General features: G+C 34.5%; 1 protein-coding gene across 5 annotated transcripts in view; it reads right to left on the bottom strand.

The window, feature by feature from the left end:
* Positions 1–18238, bottom strand: part of caup (caupolican) — a 47202-nt gene that overhangs the window by 19662 nt on the left and 9302 nt on the right. For 2 of the 5 annotated variants that reach the window (XM_081983461.1, XM_081983459.1), the window contains exon 3: positions 366–713. In XM_081983461.1, coding sequence (XP_081839587.1) covers positions 366–713 — 348 coding nt within the window. Of the gene's footprint in view, positions 1–365; positions 714–3471; positions 3781–18238 lie in introns of those variants that run through there. The other 3 variants (XM_081983462.1, XM_081983463.1, XM_081983460.1) reach the window with 3 other exon arrangements.

The following is an 18238-nucleotide window of genomic DNA, read 5'->3' as shown; positions in this document are numbered from 1 at the left end:
AACCCGTAATTACCGAGCACCGAATCAACGGATTTACTTCTCCATAGAACATAACACACACAATTATTTTAATAACAGAGGAAACTGGCATGAAAACCGCGGAAAAGCACGTTGCATGACCGACTCCCGTGCTGCTAAAATAATAAAAAGTAATAACAATAATAAAACGCCTTTGTCATTGTGCATACGCACGACATCCCTGAATTACTATCCCTATCTCATCCCAATCGACAAATAAGGTTGGCTGCACTTATTTTCACCGATGGTTGTCAATTGCAGGTGTAGCAACCAATTTATCATCAAGGACAATTGAATTAACTATTAAATCAACTAGTACAAGTCTGGGTTGCCTTCGGGCCACTTACCAAAGGTGAATAAAACGCCGAGCTTTCCACGCCTATACTTGGATACGGGTTCTGTTCGGTGCTAGGATAGGGAGTACCGTACATCCCCACGCTTCTGGGGTACTGCAGGGCTGCCAACCGGGCCGAGTCGTACTGGCACGAGCATACGCTCTGACCGGTCACCGGATCCGTCACTAAAGGTCGGCCGTTATCACAACACTGCGTGGGTCCTGTTGATGAGGTACCACCAGGTGACAGGGCACCGGGAAGACCTGCCGAACCCCCGGGACTTAAGGAACCGCCCCCAGATGCCGGCGAGGAACCGCTGTTTGTGGTCGGTTGTCCGCCCACCAATAGCTGAAACAAAGCCTATTGTCAGTTGATATGCTCCCTCCCCTACCCTGTACTTAAAATTCAATTTCAAAATGGCGAATGGTTCTGAAAGATGAAACAGAGTCAGTAGGTAATTATAGTCACAGCTATGTAAAGTGGTGGTCTGATCAATGGCAAAGTTATGAAGAATTGTACTTAAAGCTACATTTACAAATCTTTGCACTGTTACTTAAAGATACTTTGCTACACCATTATTTTTATAATAGTAAAAACTGTGTGTTACCACATTGACATTGTAAAATCGGGGCGACTATTTGTGAAAAAAACCAACTAACATCTATTGGAACAAGATTCCTAGATTATCGTTCATTTGTTGTGACACAAAGTGATGGAGTGGCGGGCTAGAAATGGCAAAATGATGTAGTCGCAAAGTGAACTTGGAGTTTTCAAGTGAAATTGATGTTATCCGTGTTTGCCGCCCATCTGGCCGCCCGATTATAATTACATTACATAGTTGCATTACGAATATTTAGAAAACGATCGGGGAGGGATACTCGAAAATAGTTTGTTTTCAAAACAATCCCGCAATATTTATAAAGCTGGAAGTGCCCCGGCTAATGGGTTATTACTGTTTGGTTTGTTGCCTAAACACTCCTGGCACTTAATTCTTGTCACACGCTCATAATTCATACAACCACCTATACCACAAACAACTTGAGAGTTTTTCCAAATGAACCGGTTAAAATTATCATTGCTGGTGGGGTTTTGCAGATGTCGTTGCGAATCAAAAACGGTGAGGAAAAAACTAATTACCGATCCGAAATTAGGTTCACGTGCCCGGTTTAAGTTGAAACCAAACAATAGGAGAGTCTATGGTAAACATTTGATTTCCACTTGAAGGGAGGGACTTTCCCCTCTTTTTGGTGACCTGCCGACGGCTAAGGTCGGAACTCTTTGAAGTCCTCTAAAATATAAATGTTACGCCACTTTGGTTTGTTTTTTCTTGGTATGACCGAAAACCTATAGAGTAGTAAAGAGATTATTCAACTTCCCACTTACTACACAAAAAATTAGGTATATTGTACCAAAAAAGTGGATATGATGTCCTTATTTACTTACTACATCTTTGGAGGCTGACTTGATAAAACTGTGAGCAGTGGATTTTTAGAAAATAATATCAGGTGCTACAAATGGGAAACTATAGCTAAACCTGGGTTAATGAATGTTTTACTGGCTGAAGAAACGCCAACAAATGATCATTGACAAACTAGAATCTTCAATATGGCCAATGGGTCCTCAATCTAATTAGGAAGAATTGAGGCACCAATACTACAGAAGATCTATGATTAGTAAAGGGTTAATGAAACCAATTACTTTGCTGCGTGGCCGCAAGTTATAAAAACATTGGCCCCAATGTAAGTTTGTCTCCTAATACGACTTTTCCCTGTAAGTTCGAAAAAATTAATGAAAAATGTGGGCAGCATTATAATTTTTCAAGTTACATTTAAAAATGTACATAATGATCTTCAAACTTGCAGAGTTGTTTAACAAACCCTTATCCCATGTTTTTGGGAAGATTTAATGCAAAAGAGAATTAGTACAGCAGTAGACCAAAATCAGATATCTTTTATATGGACTAACTCAAGTTTCTTTAATCGTTCCTAGTGCATAGAAATTTGAGAAAATATCAATATCCTAGGGATAGATTATGTTCTACTGAATGGATGATTCTGATCCCAAAGGATTTCTTAAATTGAATTCTGTAAATCTGAAGTACCAACTGAATGAACATAAAATTGGTCTTAAATAACAACTAAAACACAACTGGTTATGGAATACTTTGTCCGTCGCTGAAAATGATCTTTCATTAGAGAAAATTACCTACTGAAGTTAATTTAATTGTCCTTTTGCTAAACCAGCCTGTATTAATGCCTATTTAGAATTTGATTAACAGTTATTCCATGTTAAAACGTTTGTATTTTATAGTTTAAACAAGTTATTATTTTGGGACTTACCCCACATGTGTTATTTATATGTTTCGGATATATTTGAAATGAATTTCTGCACTGAACATGACAATTTGACTAAACTGTTATTAAAGTAGGTCCAAGAACCAAAAGTGCAGTAAATTAATGAATTTTTAATTCGAATTAGGTATGATGACTCAGTTTTTGTGGTAACTTGGATCAGCTTTATCAGTATGAGCCTAAAAGAACCTAAAAACCAAATAAAGAATCTGAAAGAATGTTGAATATAGTTCATAAATCCTCAATATTAGCACAGATGAGGGACTAGAATAGATAATTATTTTAACCATTTTAGGTGAGCAGGTCACAATGCTGCATAATGTAGACAAAATATCAACATAGGAGACAAATAAGACAGGATGGATTTAGTATACCTAATGCAAAACCCACAAGAGAAGCAGATGAAGAAACACCAATCCATTATAAACAATTACAAATAGAGTAAGCAAGAGGATTATAATCTTCTCAAAAGAGAATTTGGCAAGACATCACAAACCTATACTAGAGATAGAATTAATAAGGACAAAGAGGATAATAATAGCAAATCAATCCTCAGATTCCCCTTTGTTTAAATTTGTACAATATAACGTAATTTTCAAAAAACCAAGGACAGTTTGAATGTACTGAGTTTCGTAAGTCAAATTTTTCAGTTGATAAAACAGTAGTTGCGTTGATAATTTTACGGGACTGCGAGATAACCAGACTTACACTCACTTGACTTCTCAATCCAAAACTGATAGGAAAATTTAGTGAAAAAACTAACTAACCTGTGAAGCCGTCGGATAACCATAGCCAGCGAACTGGGCATAGGCGGCCATGTTAAGATCCAGCGCAAAATTTTCAAAGTCCTGGCTGGCCCACAACAATCCGTCGCGTAATACGCACTCGTTTTACTTGACTGCACATTAATCAAAAACACTCCGCTTAAGTCGCAAATCTCGGAATAATCACCAGAAAAAAACCTATTCCGCACGACCGAAACCCAGTGAAAAACCCAACAACGCAAGCGAGGTTCTTGAGCCGCACGACCTTTACGAATTTGTTGTCTGATCGCGACTAAAGCTGTTCCCCCTCTGGCTCGTTCTGATCCCGAAGCTCCGCCCTCAACCTCTCACTTTTGAGGGCGGAGCCGCGTTCCGGCCAACAACTACATGAAAAGCGCGGAGCTTTCGCGCGGGCGCACACGCCGATTGGTCAAAAAGCTCAACGGTCCCGCCCAGTTTAGCGTTTGGAAGGGGAAAACACGAGTTCTCTGTCTTGTTTTATGTTGAGTTAGCGGAGCTGAGAACAAATCCCCCTTCTCTGCGGAACAACGACTTCAAGTTAAGTGAATTTATTGAAAACATCGTGTTTCTGAGCAAGGAATGAATCAGGAGATCGTTTGTATTTTTCGGGAACGGCGTTGCCGCTTCAACGCCATTACAACTTTCCTAACTTGAAACAAAACTTCAGTCCAAATCAGTAAACGAAAGATGGTTGAGGTTGGAAACTTCAAAACGAAAAAAATAACATCTTTAACCGAGATGGCAACGTGGCAGGTTTTCACAGCGAGGAGCCGGCAACGCTGGGGCATACACCGACACACGATGATTTTTACACGAAAATGCACTTTACAATTTCAAACAGAGCTCGAGCGTGTGTCCCGACAAGTATTAAAGATAGGGATATGTTTATTAAATGAACAAGACATAAAACTTAACTCAATGGGGTTCGATAAGATAGAGATTTTTAACAGTTTTAACGCGGTTTTTCGGCGATTTACAAATGTTTTACATGATTTATGCTTGACATGTTTGATGATTCACAAACGACCTTATACACAACAGATTAGATACGTGTGCACTAGTGAGGAACTAGTAATGTTTACCTAAAAAAAAACACCTGATTATAAGTGCCTCACTAATCCTAAAATTGAGACAAAAACAGATTTTAATGTCTCTTGTACGTTTTGGTGAAAAAATGTTTAAAGTCCTCAGCTAATGCAAGCACAAACAAACCTGGAGCTGTCATGCATGGTGTATCTCTTAAACTCATACAGGATCTCAATTTGTCTATCTGACTAACTATATCACTCCCCTTTGTCTCAATTGTCTGAAGAGCACCCACGAGAAAAGATTCAATGAGGTGCAAGCAAAGTGATATTAAAGATCAATTATCAGGAAAAACTTAGAGAGACTTGGAAAGACAAGGATACTGTATTTCTGTGGGGATGAGGAGGAAACTAATGAACACCTGCTTTGTGAATCTGTTAATAGTTATATTATTTGGAAACTGAATGAGGAGATTCTAAGTTCTTGAAGCTGGTCGAAGAACCATAAACATTCATGTTCGCTAAACTAACAGCCTCTAAACTAATTTTCCTAACAAATTATTGCTTTTGTATCAAACTAATTGTTAAAGTTGTCAAGGTAATTTGAAATAACCTACAGCTAGATTGACTTTAGATGTAATACAGCTTTTGGTAAGAAACTGCTTTTAGAAGACGAACTGTCAGACTTTTTAACAGCTCCTATAGTTTTTGAGTCTATTTTACTGACTGCTTATTTGTGAAAAACGCAATCCGTGGATATCATTTTTGAAGTCTAGTAAAATTCTCCTGCTACTACAAACTGACTGTAAGTGTGTATTAGTTACCATAATTATTGAAATTTCTTTCAAAATCAGGATATTGATAAACATTCTTCAAAATAAGTAACGCTAGGAACTATCATAGTATAAGTATCCTGGTATGGAAATTTCAAAACTATTCATAGGCATAGGAAATCAGGAGAGAGAACAATTACGATTCGATGCTCTCTATATACCACTTCCAAATGTAGTTCAGAAAATGTCAAGTGAGATTCAGAATAAGGAAATACAATTCAGAAAACATCAAGTGTAATTCGGAAAAAGTATATTTAAATTCAGCAACCATCAAATGAAATTCAAGACCTTTCTAAAGGCAATTCCATAAAATATCTGTGGATAAAACTCCAAGGCACTTTAATAAATTAATATACTTTATAAGACAATGAATAATTATGTTAGAAATGGTGTAGAAACATCGAGACAAAGATAACAAAAAAATACGGAAGTGACATGCGTCAGTTTACCGGAGCAAATGTGACATATGACATTGGATTTTGGTTGGTCACAAGATATCAGTGAGACTTTCTGTTGAAATAGTCATGTGACCAACTGTCGACTTTTGTCCCGTTGTTTCTTAAGTAACATTCACATAACATGCAGTGCATTTGTACTGTTAATGGTAAGTGCACTGCAAGAAGTAGACAAATGACATCATTCATAATAAACTCAAAATTAAAATTAGAAAATAGGAATCAGGTTAGAATTTCAGAAACACAAGACATAAACGTCATAGTAATAATCGTAACATAGTCTAGACTTATTGACAACTATTTGTTTCAAAAAAGATAACAAATAACAAATACCAAAAAGCATTCGTTCAAATTTGCGAAGTTTGAACAGTTAATTGACAACAAAAATGTGTCAAACATCTGAAATGGCTCTTATTGGTTGCTTGTATTAAGATGGTAAAAGTGGTAAAACTTAAGAGTAAAAGCTAAAAGTTAGATATGTTTTGCACTACTATTAAGTTATTAATTCCGCAGTACAAGTGTGAACAGTACATTAATTTATAATGTATCTAACCTTTAGCAGTACACATACCTTAGCATTGCAATAGCCATCAAGTTTATGTGAATGATGCTTTACACCGTCGTACTTTAAGCTAAGTTTAAGTTAAAGTCAGTTCAGACTATACCTTCTTTCAACTATATTGTCACAGTCTGAACCACACTTAACTTAAACTTGGCTTAAAGTCAAATGATGCAATGGAATAATGTGTTCCAAAAAAATTATAATACAATTTTTAATTATAATAATAAAACTGCTCTGAAATGTGACGCATTTATCTTCCTTGATCAGGATTGCAAAATAGAAACTAAAGTCAATCTGGAACAGATACAAGGCGTACGAGATAATTTATTGCTTTATTTATGCAAAAGTTATGTTACTGCATAAATTGGGTAGACAAATTTGGCTTTTCAGTGAAACAAAATTTGCAATAGTATTTCTATTTTACTGACTAGGGCTAGTAGAAATTGGCTGTGTCCTATTATTTAGTTAAATAGCCATTTACTACCAGAAATAAATGCTCCCTTCCAAACATCCGAAATATAATATTCTTATCGCGGTCGGAAATCATCGAGCTGTCAAACTTTAAAATGCTCGTAAGGTGTTAGGACCAACATACACCCGTTATTAGCTACCAGGTGGAGTTGAAGGACTGTTTATTTTTAAAAACGGTTATTAGCATTTTAAAAGGCGGCCCCGAGAGTGATTGACGGTCGTTATCCTTACACAACACTCTCAATTCACCTTCAGGGCAAGCTGCACTTAAAACGAAATTAATACAGCCCCGCCGGTCACTCTAGGGCTGATATTTCTTAGCGGCGGTTACGAAACCGCTCGATTAGCCAAGCAGTAGGAAGAAGATTGTCCCGATCTTGCGTCATCAAGCCCGAAATGTCATAAACGAAAATGCGAGCCATTATTTTGATAAATCGACAGGGTCGGGTTCAACAATGGCCCCGGTGCTTAACTGCCCGTCGAGATTTTCTTGTTAAACTAGGAGAAACATTTGTCATCGAGGATGATTTTGAACCTAGTGCCAAGGTGAGGGGGCGCTACGGTACTTTTTCAGTGGACTCACCTACAAATTTCGTTGTAACGTTTCGAAATGTACGATGTGTAGGTAAAAGTCATCTTCAAGGAGCTGGTGACCTTAGTGTCAGAATGGGCGTATCAAGCTACACAAATGTAAGCCAACTGAATTTTGAAAGTATCTTTTTAACAATTGCTAGATAGTGTTCACTAATCTTTGTCGTTTTTAAAAATATATCCAAGAAAAATACTTAATAAAATGATTATTAGTATAATTTGAAAAACAAGAAGCCTAAAGACAAATTAAGAGCAAAAGTTGCAAAACTCTACTAAAAGCTAAAGCTAGTATATTTAAAACGGTTTAAGGTGGTAACAGTGAGTAAAAATTCTTTGAAGAAGACTATCGAACCAGAATCTGTTTTGCTACAAAACATAAATATAAACACTCAATATATTTGTAAGCTTTTGGTTGGCCTTAAAAAGAATCAGTTGCAAAGCTTGTTTTAAAATATTCAATAATAATACAATATCCGTGATAAATCATCCCGAAAGAGACTACATCCACAACCTTGATCTAAACCACAATCATTATACAATTCATGCAACTTAGAGCCATTTGATGTTGAAAAACTTTCTGAAAAATTGTAATTTGTTATTTTCTAAGCTGCCTAAAAACTTTGCAGAACCTTTTTTACCTATAGAAAATAATTGATCATGATAACCACTCTGACAAAGTTTTTCAATGCTCACCAACTGTGAAATATATACAGGGTGTCCCATAAGTAATGGTATATAATGGCGGAATACAGAGGGTCAAAGTTATTTTTTTAAAAAGGTTTATTTTTAGATAACTCACGAACAACTTGCAGTTTTTTGGTAAAATTAGATATTTGGGGCTCTTTGAGGATGGCAAATTTGATTATCGCCACCTGTAGCAAATAATTCGCTTTAAAATCGACATAATTTTTTTATGGTATAGCCAAGTGACAACTGGAACTTCAGGTATACCCATACCTACACAAAAATCTGGAGGATTAAAATTTGAACTTCTGTTGCTAATGATATTTGGCTTCCCCGACTAATTCAACGATTCGGAAAATTTTTGTTTAAGTAATTTCTCACTTGCAATAAGAAATGAGCTGCTCCATCCTCCAAAATTGGTTGTACATGGCGCCCTCTATAAGCTGGCTTAAAACTGACTAAATAATCAAATTTGACACCCTCGACAACCCTCAAATACCTAATTTTAGCAAGAAACTCCAAGTGAATCGCGTGCATTTTAAAAAAGTAACTTTGACCCCCTGTATTTCTGTTTCGTTAACTTTCCTTCTAAGATAAGTTCTGCTAAATCCTATTATTTTGACCCCATAAATATACCATTAAATTATTTACCATTATTTATGGGATACCTTGTATATCTATCTAAAAATTGCGTTGTAATCCAAAAGTTTACTATTACACTCATACAACCTGGTAGTCAAAAACTCTCTGAAGAAGACTTATTTCACATGAATCACTTTAGCAAAATAGTTGTTCAATATCAACCATTCCAGTTGTTTTTGGTTGAGGTTAATTATTGGATTTGAGAATAAGTTTGTTTGGCCATTCTAATTATCAAGCACGACAACATTCTCAACAATTTCCTTTTTTACAAAAGCTCCTCGAATTTACTATTTCTCCTGTTTTATGTTGCTGTAACGTTAACTATAAATAACGTAAACTAATAGTTAAAGTTAACCTTAAGTATGTAACAACACCATAATTCTATTTTTTTTCTATGTGACTGTCCGCTTGAAAAATGCTAATCGAATGAAGTGCTCGTAACTATACATCACTCGGACGGTTGTTTTAATTTAAAAACGGACAAGCTCGATAAATTTGTATTCCATTTACAAAAATTAGCCTTCAGTTTTTGCCTACCCCGTTGTAAACGCATTTATTGGAAGTGTATAAATGTCGGAATTTATTCCGGCAATTATTTTGCCCCAAACTATATTCTGGTCCAGCTCCAATTATCGTTGCTCGTGTTAGCTTTTTTTTATTATTGCTTTTGACTAATTTTGAGTATAAAATTTGTTTTCCACTTTTAACGGAAATATTATCTGGAGTAGTACTATTCATCTGGAAGTTTTCTCCTGAAATAACGACATCATATTCTTGTTAATTCTATTCGATCAACATGTTCGATAGTTGAAATTGAAATTAAATTTCCAATCATGGCAAGTTGCAAGAGGGTTGACGAGGGGGATATAAATACAAATGAAACAATTAGCCTTTGTTTAATATCGGACAAATATCGCGCACTATAACAACGACGAAATGAGCCCGCTGCCGTATACAATTAGCCGCAAAATACAACACAGTGTGTTGTAGGTCCCATTCATATCGAGGGAACAATGCGTTCGTGGCCGAGAATTTAAATATGGCGTTTTAATCACCTGTAAAGAGATATTCCCTAGACAATGGGCTTGTAATGAATTTATTAGGTATTATTTTTTCAGTTCCCCATGAATTTCTAATGCTTTGCTCGTTTGTTTTTGTGATTGTCCGGGCTTTTTGTCTATAGCGTCATTAAAGTCAATCCTATCATTATTTTTAACTGCTAATACATTTTTTGTGACAATTCAAAAATGTTTTAATGATAACATATTACGAAACCTTATGCCCTATTTATTTAAACAATTTATACCTTTTACAGATAGGTCATATAGTTGCAAATGCAGAATAGCCATTTTACCTCTGATCCTGGTAAGTAACGGACTATGTTATATCAAAATCAATTTCATCGATTGTTTCAATTCAATCAAGCTGTTGTTTCACAATAAGGCTGGACATAAATATCTGCACATTTTTAACTGAAAATAAAATGAACATCAATACAAACAACGAAGAAAGAAGTAAATACTCTCTGTTTGACTGTTTCGAAGATGCGAAGCATTTACTTTCAATTTTGCTAGTAAAAGCAAATGTTTTTGTTCCTTTTTACTGAGTACTAGAGTTCACCTATAAGTACAATCTTACGTGGTTTGTGTGTTTGGAAAAGTGCATAATAAAACATCCCTGTTTTGTTGTATAATAGCAACGATTTACAATTTAGATACCATAACTGATACTAACATCAATGAGAAGAATATTTACATTTAATACAAAAATTCACGGTCCATATTAAAAGATCTATTGGACTAGAAAGTTACACGACCAGATCTTTATTGTCTATTTTTCCTTCACATCCAAGTTGTCACCGAAGAGTTTTAGTGAGATTTCCGGCTTATTTCCTAATATTTGTATGTATTCTCAAAAAGTGTATTAAGTGTACTACTTAATGGATATTTACAATGTAGTCAAATTGTAGACCATTTCTAGATATCTAATCTAATGTGTGCTGTCTGGGATAGTGAGATTGTTTAAAGTAAGCGAACATGATAGCTTATGATCCTTAAAGTTCATGATCAGAAGGAAAATTTTAGAAATTGCCTGCAAACACAAACACCACTGTTTCTACGAATGAATGTTTCCTGTTTCTTTAATTATTATGACTTAAAAGATCTTATAAACTCTAAAAGCAAAGTATTTGTGCAGAACCAAAAGCATAAGGTTTTTTATTAAACAACTGTTGTTATATTGCTCCATCTTTTTCCGAAAAAGCTTTGTCCAGATTGTGCTTTTTAGATGTTTCTCCATACATCAAATTTATATTACCTACTCTTGTCCTCAAAATGTTGCCAAGAGTAGTACTACTGGCAAAACCTAAGAGTTATAGGTACTAGTTCCAAGACAGGGACGTTTGCATTGTTTGCAATCTCTGAGTCCTAGATGTGAAAAGTTTAAAGAAAACAAATATTAAGACGACAGAACATCGGAAATATGTACAAAAACTTAAATAATAAAAGTGGAACATGAAAACTCAATTGTAAAGTAAAAGAGAAGTAGTAACTAAAAAGCTTTTTACAACATGATAAGAAAGGTTTTCTGTACGTTTATTCTTTATTCTGTGAAACAATATATTTCTTCTAAGTGAGTCTTAAACTAATTCATTCTATAAACTAACTTGTAAGTTTCATAATCATTACGTCTGTGTATAATGGTAACACACATTATCCACAGACCGAGCAGTCAATCTGGTCGTAGTTGACGTAATCAGTCTCCGTGAATAATACCATCATTACACGTTCGTTAAACAATTTTTACCAAAACTGCTCATTAAAATTTCTCTTGCAAATAGATCTCTAAAAAGTTTATGTAAACTAGGTTGAATAAAGGATGAGAGTTAATAAAATAAAATAGTGATTTCCAGATATGTTCATCCTACCTCTCATCCATTACAAGTCGTTATCAATGATTGTTTATGTAGTAAATATACTCTTAGTATATAATCATTTTGATTTTGGTTACATAAAGCAGTCTAGTTTATTTGTTATAATTCTTATAATTCGGTTCTTTAGCTAAGCTGGTTTCGTATTGGTTTTGTCCACTTTCTAGTAAACAAAATGAAAATTCCGGGTGCCCAACCGGACGAAAACAATGGAACAAGGCGGCCCAGTTATTGAAATCAATACACAACATAGAATTTCATGTCGGAAAAATGGAAAACGAATCACGCAAAGTGTCCCATTGTCAATCCGGCACGCTACTGAACTATCAAGATAGAGAACTTTGATCTGGGTTATTTTCGGACCATAAGGACAACTTTGGGTAAATCTAGTGAAGCAAAACGGCATTATGCCCTTCCGGCTATAATTACACGGGTGACAATAACAATCGACGTTCGCGATCCCGGTCACTTATCAAAAACCTTTCAATAATTTCTCGGCAGGGGAACCTCGCAACTCCCCATGGGGCGCATTCAATAAGACCATAGCTCATTCATAACTATTGTTTCACGTCATTGAAAAGTCATGTTTGCTTTTTTGCCCCTAAGGAGACCGAGAGCCACGTTCTTGATTTTGATGGTCAATGACATAACCATCTATAGTGCTTTTATAGTCAGCAAATTGATATTGTTGTCAAAACAGAAGAAGATTGTAGAAAGATAATAATTACTGGTGATAGTGTAAGGTCATCTTGTCAAGCTTCTTTCCAGACTGGAAATTGCGTTTAACACAAAACATTTTTAAACAATAAATTTAACAGAAAAACCACAATGGCAATGGCACAACAAAACTACATTTTGGTATTTTTGATAGATAACCCTTTTGAATATAAAATAAGAACTAGTGAGAACAAACTAGGAACGTAGCAGGTCGAATCGAGTCAGGTAGTGGCCAAACCTGGCGCCGTCCGAAATTTTGAAAGTCATAACTCAAGTCTTCGAAAAACAAAGATAAACGATTTTTATTGGGCCATTTGATGAAACGCACGACCACTCCGGACTGTCATAAACGTTTTGTTTTCACCGGGTACTCAATTTGACGTGTGAATGTGAAAATTGGCGCCTTCAGGCACGGCCTAAAAATTCCACTCGATGTTGTGTTGTTTTTACAACGGCACTCAAGTTTTATGAGAATTTTTGTTTCTGAGAATCGCTTGTAATTAGCTGGGTTCCGTTAATCCGAAGGGTTGATAATGAACCCTACAAACGAGTAAATCCTGGAAAGCAATCCTACAATTATGGCTGCAAGCACGAAAACACTTCTTTCTACCTCTGAACATAACGGTGGTTGTTTGTTAAAGAGTTAGTAAATCTCGCTGAAAAAGTTAATATTACAAAAGCCACAAAAGAAGAAAAGATTGGTTTATAGAGGGTTAACACTGGTAAAAGGCAATAATCTTACAAACCACCTCAAAGATTTTCGCAAAAACCCTAAAAATTTTACAATCCTAATTAGTTTCAAAGTTGTGAAAATACAATGACAGTAAATTGAGCTTGCCACTGGCAAACAATATGAACACTTGATAGTTCTCTTGGCTGGTTATTGTAATGGAAACACTCGGTTGTCACGGTCCGATCCCTCCAAAGGACATTAATTTGATTTAAAATGAGTCAGCAAAATTGAGTGTTAAGACTTTCAAACGGTACTTTTTCAATTAGTAATCTTAGTTTTTAGAGATATAAAATGTTTAATTATCTAGCTATACTGAAACACTTAAACATGATTTTAATGTTATTGATGGTTTAAGTTTTTGGAGAAAATTCTGTAAAACGTTTATGTTAATAACTCAGAGGAGATGATCAAAGAATTGAGTGGAATTCTTTGGTTAGTTACACTCTACACTACAACTCAAAACCAGTCGATGTTTGGATATGTTTGCATTATTGTATTAACGTAATGGCAACTTTAGCATGTTTCACTTTCACTCTGATTTATTTACCGCAACAGTTAATAATAAATTATGTTGTGTATAAGTGACAAATTTTTCAAAACCCAAAACCACAACAAAATTTCGGTGTCAAGAATCCAGTTTTTTGTCTTCTTGTACTTCTATACTTTAGACAACTTAAAATAGAGCTTTTTTGAGAAACGTAAAAAGGATTTACTTGTAAATTTTTAAACATTTTTGCGACCAACTTGAATTTTTGCTCACGGGATTAATTTCGTCTTTTAGCCCTCTATACGTAAATAACTATATTATTGACATTGGTGCTGGTGCTGTACTTTATGAGTATCACAAGATAACAATCAATCAAAGTCAAGGCAGAATTAATACAATTTTTTTTTGTTATACTTGAGTTACTAGCCTCTTCATAAAAAAATAATGCTACTAAAGCGGAAAGTGTCCTTTTACATTCAAGGCAAAACACTTTACGCTTAAGTAACACAAACAACAATTTCGACATGGGTAGTTAGAGTGGTGGATCAAAGTTACCCTCGACAATATTTACGACTGTTATCCGGCTATTTTGCAATGAAAGATGTTTCGGGCAGTCCCTGTCGGGGCTAAAATGACAGCGCGATTTACGATAATCGAAAACGGTAAAATAAATTATGAAACCACCGACACGGCGCAACTTGTCGGCGAAATTATAACCCCGTCGCCCGATTCGATCGGACAATTAATAAATTTTCGATATCTCCGGCCAATTTTCCCCCCCTTGTACACGTATATGTAATTCGGCCGTTGACGTATATGCATCGAAGATTGCTTGTGAGCCTTTAAGCTCAGCGGCGTGCGATAATTGCTTCATTATTGAAGCAAAAATATTTTTCGCCTGGCTTGCTAAAGATATAAATCAACCCTCAACTCGCCTTATTTTATTAAAAAATAGGAAAATTTGTAAAACAGCAGCATTATTTTAATGTTGGGTTGGGTTCTTCATTGAATTCTAAACCAATTGTTTTACTTTGAATTGTACTACTCACATTCAAAGAAACTCCATCCCTTCTGGTTTTTCGGTCCCTGCGGTGCAACTGATATCCAGCTATGCCAACAACACCGTCCGGAAAATCTTCAGATAACAAATTACTCTAAAGCAACCCAGTACCTTAAATATGCTCTTTAAACTAACCAAAAACCTTCCAAATGCTCCGGAAATAATCTAAAAAGTTTCAAAAGCTTCTAAAACACCATAGAAACTCAAAAATGCTTTAATCTAGAAACTTCTAAATGCTTTTTGAACAGTCTAATTAAAGTTGCTTTTCAATTAATCTAGTTGCTCTCAAAATAGTTCAAAACAGTCTAATAGTTTCCGTATGCTTCTAGAGCAGTTTAAAAGCTTCCAAAAATTTCTAGAACCAGTTTTTTCGAAACTTTCCAAAAGCAAAATAATCTAGAAGTCTCCTAAGGCTTTTAGAATAGTCTGAAAGCTTCCAAATGCTCTTCAACTAGTCTAGAAGCTTTCGAATGATTTCAAAACAGTCTAAAAGCCTCCGTATGCTTCTAGAGCATGTTTAAAAGCTCTCAAAATTTCTTGAACAGTCTAAAAGTTTGCAAATTGCAAAAACAAGAGAAAAAGAGATAGGGACAGTCTCATAGGTAAAAAAGACAGAAATGTGGAGTAAAAACAGAAGAGAACAACAAAGTGTTAATTAAGTCAAATATAATACAATCAACATACCGGGTGTTGTTTGTACATCTGATTTGTTGACTGACTGTTGTTGAGATGATCTGACGTAAATCAAATTTTACTCCCGCACGGAAATTATTGACGGACGTAAAAATTGGGTTTTACGCTCTTGCTATGAAAATAACTATTTCGTTAATTGTTGGTTTTTAAATTAACTTTAAAAAAACTTGTAGGCACGGAACATGATTAACTATACGTATTAGAAGTAAATATATCCTGATCCACTTAAAAAAAAACTTCAAGTAATATTTTCAGGTTTTTACATAAAAATTTTCGTGTACGCTCGTAAAACAAAAAAAAAGTCAGTTTAATAAATTAACGCGAACCTAATTAAAACCGTAATACGTCTCATGAATATTCCGCCTTTATCTCTTAATAATAATTTAAAGCGTTTTAATTATGAATGAAAATTACTAATTTAGATTCTTCTCTCGGGTCGTATTTCATAAAAAAATATGCAGTGGAAGGAAACGTTGTAAATTAGGTTCTGGGACCTTTTGCGATGTGACTCAGCTACCCTGTAGTTCCCAAATTGTTTTATTTATTACCTCTATAGTGATTAGGTCACCATAGAGGGATAGACTTCCAAAGCAGGTGCTTCGCCATTAATAAATTACAGCGGTTTTCATTAACCCACAGTGAATTTTATTAAAAGACGATAACAGTCGAGTTTTAAGACCAATCAAAACTACATTAGCGTCCCCGACCGGTTGTAGATGTATAGATTACCCGACAATTTTATAGCCGTTTTTACCGTATTATAATTTGTATTATATACGTTTTATATTAATTGCCATTTGGAGGAAGTATGTATACATAGACTATATAAATGATGCGAGGGCCCCGTTATCAGTGCCAAGAGATCTAATCGCTTATATGGAAAATGTACCCCAGCTATGATGTGTATACGACGTATCTACATGTACACGAACCATCGCATTGATAAATGAGAATTAAATGTAATCGTAATTACTCAATTTGCCGTTTGGCATCGAAACGCTGTAAACAAAGTATACATAATTATTTCAAAATAAATAAGCCTTGTCGCGCTAATTACCCTACCGAGTTTGAAAAATTGCTTTCGTTTTGTACGAAACGCTCTTTACCTTTTATTGAATGCTTATTATCTGTAAATAATATTTTTTTTATCAAGTGACATCCTTAGAATGACATACCCTAACAAGAACTGTACATTTTTGCGGTGCTACCAGACGTATTAATCAATAAACCAATAGAAACCAATAGAGTTTTGGATATTACTTAAAATACTCAGATTTGCAAAAAAATGTAAAGCTTGGTATATAAAATGAATTTTAACTTTAGTTGTAACTTTAGCATTAGCAATACGTTTAGTATTAACCTGAAATAAGGGTGTTTATTAATCTCCTAAAAAATCATACAATTTTCTGACGACTAACCCAACTGAAATGTTTTTTTCAACACAATGTACAAATATTGGAGATTTAGCTTTAGCATTAGCTATCATAAGAAAAAAGGTCAGTAACTACAGCTAAATTTAATCATAATCATAATAATCATGCATAATGGTAATACTAAAGTTAAATTTGGTTTTATAAACCAGGCTTAAGTCTTCTCGATTACTTAATATTGTCAAGAAGTTAATAAAATGGTTCAAATGCTTCATATTCGAATGGAAAAGTATGACATACTTGCTTTGCGTTTTCAGTAAAATCAAAATGCGGACAAAACACAAAAACAAATTCAAAACTAACTGTTTTTTTATTAAATTGCTGAAAAAATCACTCACCTGCAGAGATATCAAAAATGTGAAAATCTTCTTCAAGAATTGCATGTTTTCTTAAGTTGATTAGTGGAAAGATTTTCTTCCCAATATTTAAACGTTGTAGAGATCATTTACAACTTGCAACGATACGAAGAACATGAAATTATATTTAAACTTTGTGAAGATCACGTTAACAACAACTTTCAGAGATATTATAGTCTGTTTTCGGTTTTCTACTGCTTCTAGCTCTTATAGGAAAGCCATTAACAGATGTGTGACTTATCTCAAGCAAATTTAAACCAAAATGACATTTTTAAACACTATTTTCTGCGAAGAATCAAGTATTTAAATTTTAATGACTTAAGTAATAGAAGATAGTCTTGAAACTCGATTTTCCAAGCTGAGAGCAGTTTTAAAGCACTAAAAATAGCCAAGAGTTTTAAGAAAATGAAAAGCAAATTTATTTTCAAGAATTGAAATTTGGTTGCATATTATGAAAACTTACTTAAAATGCAAAGTTTAAGCTTCTGATGTCACTTTTGATTGGTTCAATGTAACTTCTTGTGGTGTCTAAGTCAATTTTCAAGGTTTAAATGTGTGAATTTGTAGTCCAATATTTTACAAAAGAGAGTTTTTCATGTCTACAAGTCAATTTTCAATACTAAAGTCTTTCATTTTATATGAAAACTGTGACGACTGACTACAAAGACAGTTTTTAACCCTCTCAAGTCAATTTTTACAGTTTCCAAGCCAATTTTCAAGACTAAAGTCTTTCTATTTGTCTGAAAACTATAAAAACTGGTAGCAAAGACAACTCGATTATTTCATAAACAAAGTTGCAAATCAGAATTTTATAAAAGATACTTTCTTTTTCAACTTGAACAAGGAAATTAAAAGAAACTGTAATTTTTGATGATCTAGTGACTTATAGAAAATAACACAAAAAAATGAAAACAATCTTCCTGTATTTACGCCACTGGACAATTTTGACAAACGTCATTAACATCACATAATCAGTGAGAATAATTTGATCAAAATTACTGCAACGGTCTGACAGTTATGACAAAAAAAAACCGATTTTTTAAACTGAAATATGAAGGACTGTATTTTCCTTAACAAGCAT

This window comes from Ips typographus, linkage group LG7 (assembly GCF_016097725.1).
Source record: "Ips typographus isolate SLU linkage group LG7, UJ_Ityp_2.0, whole genome shotgun sequence".
NCBI lineage: Eukaryota > Metazoa > Arthropoda > Insecta > Coleoptera > Curculionidae > Ips > Ips typographus.
Note: the sequence above shows the minus strand (reverse complement) of the source record. Positions and strands in the feature narration are given on the sequence as shown.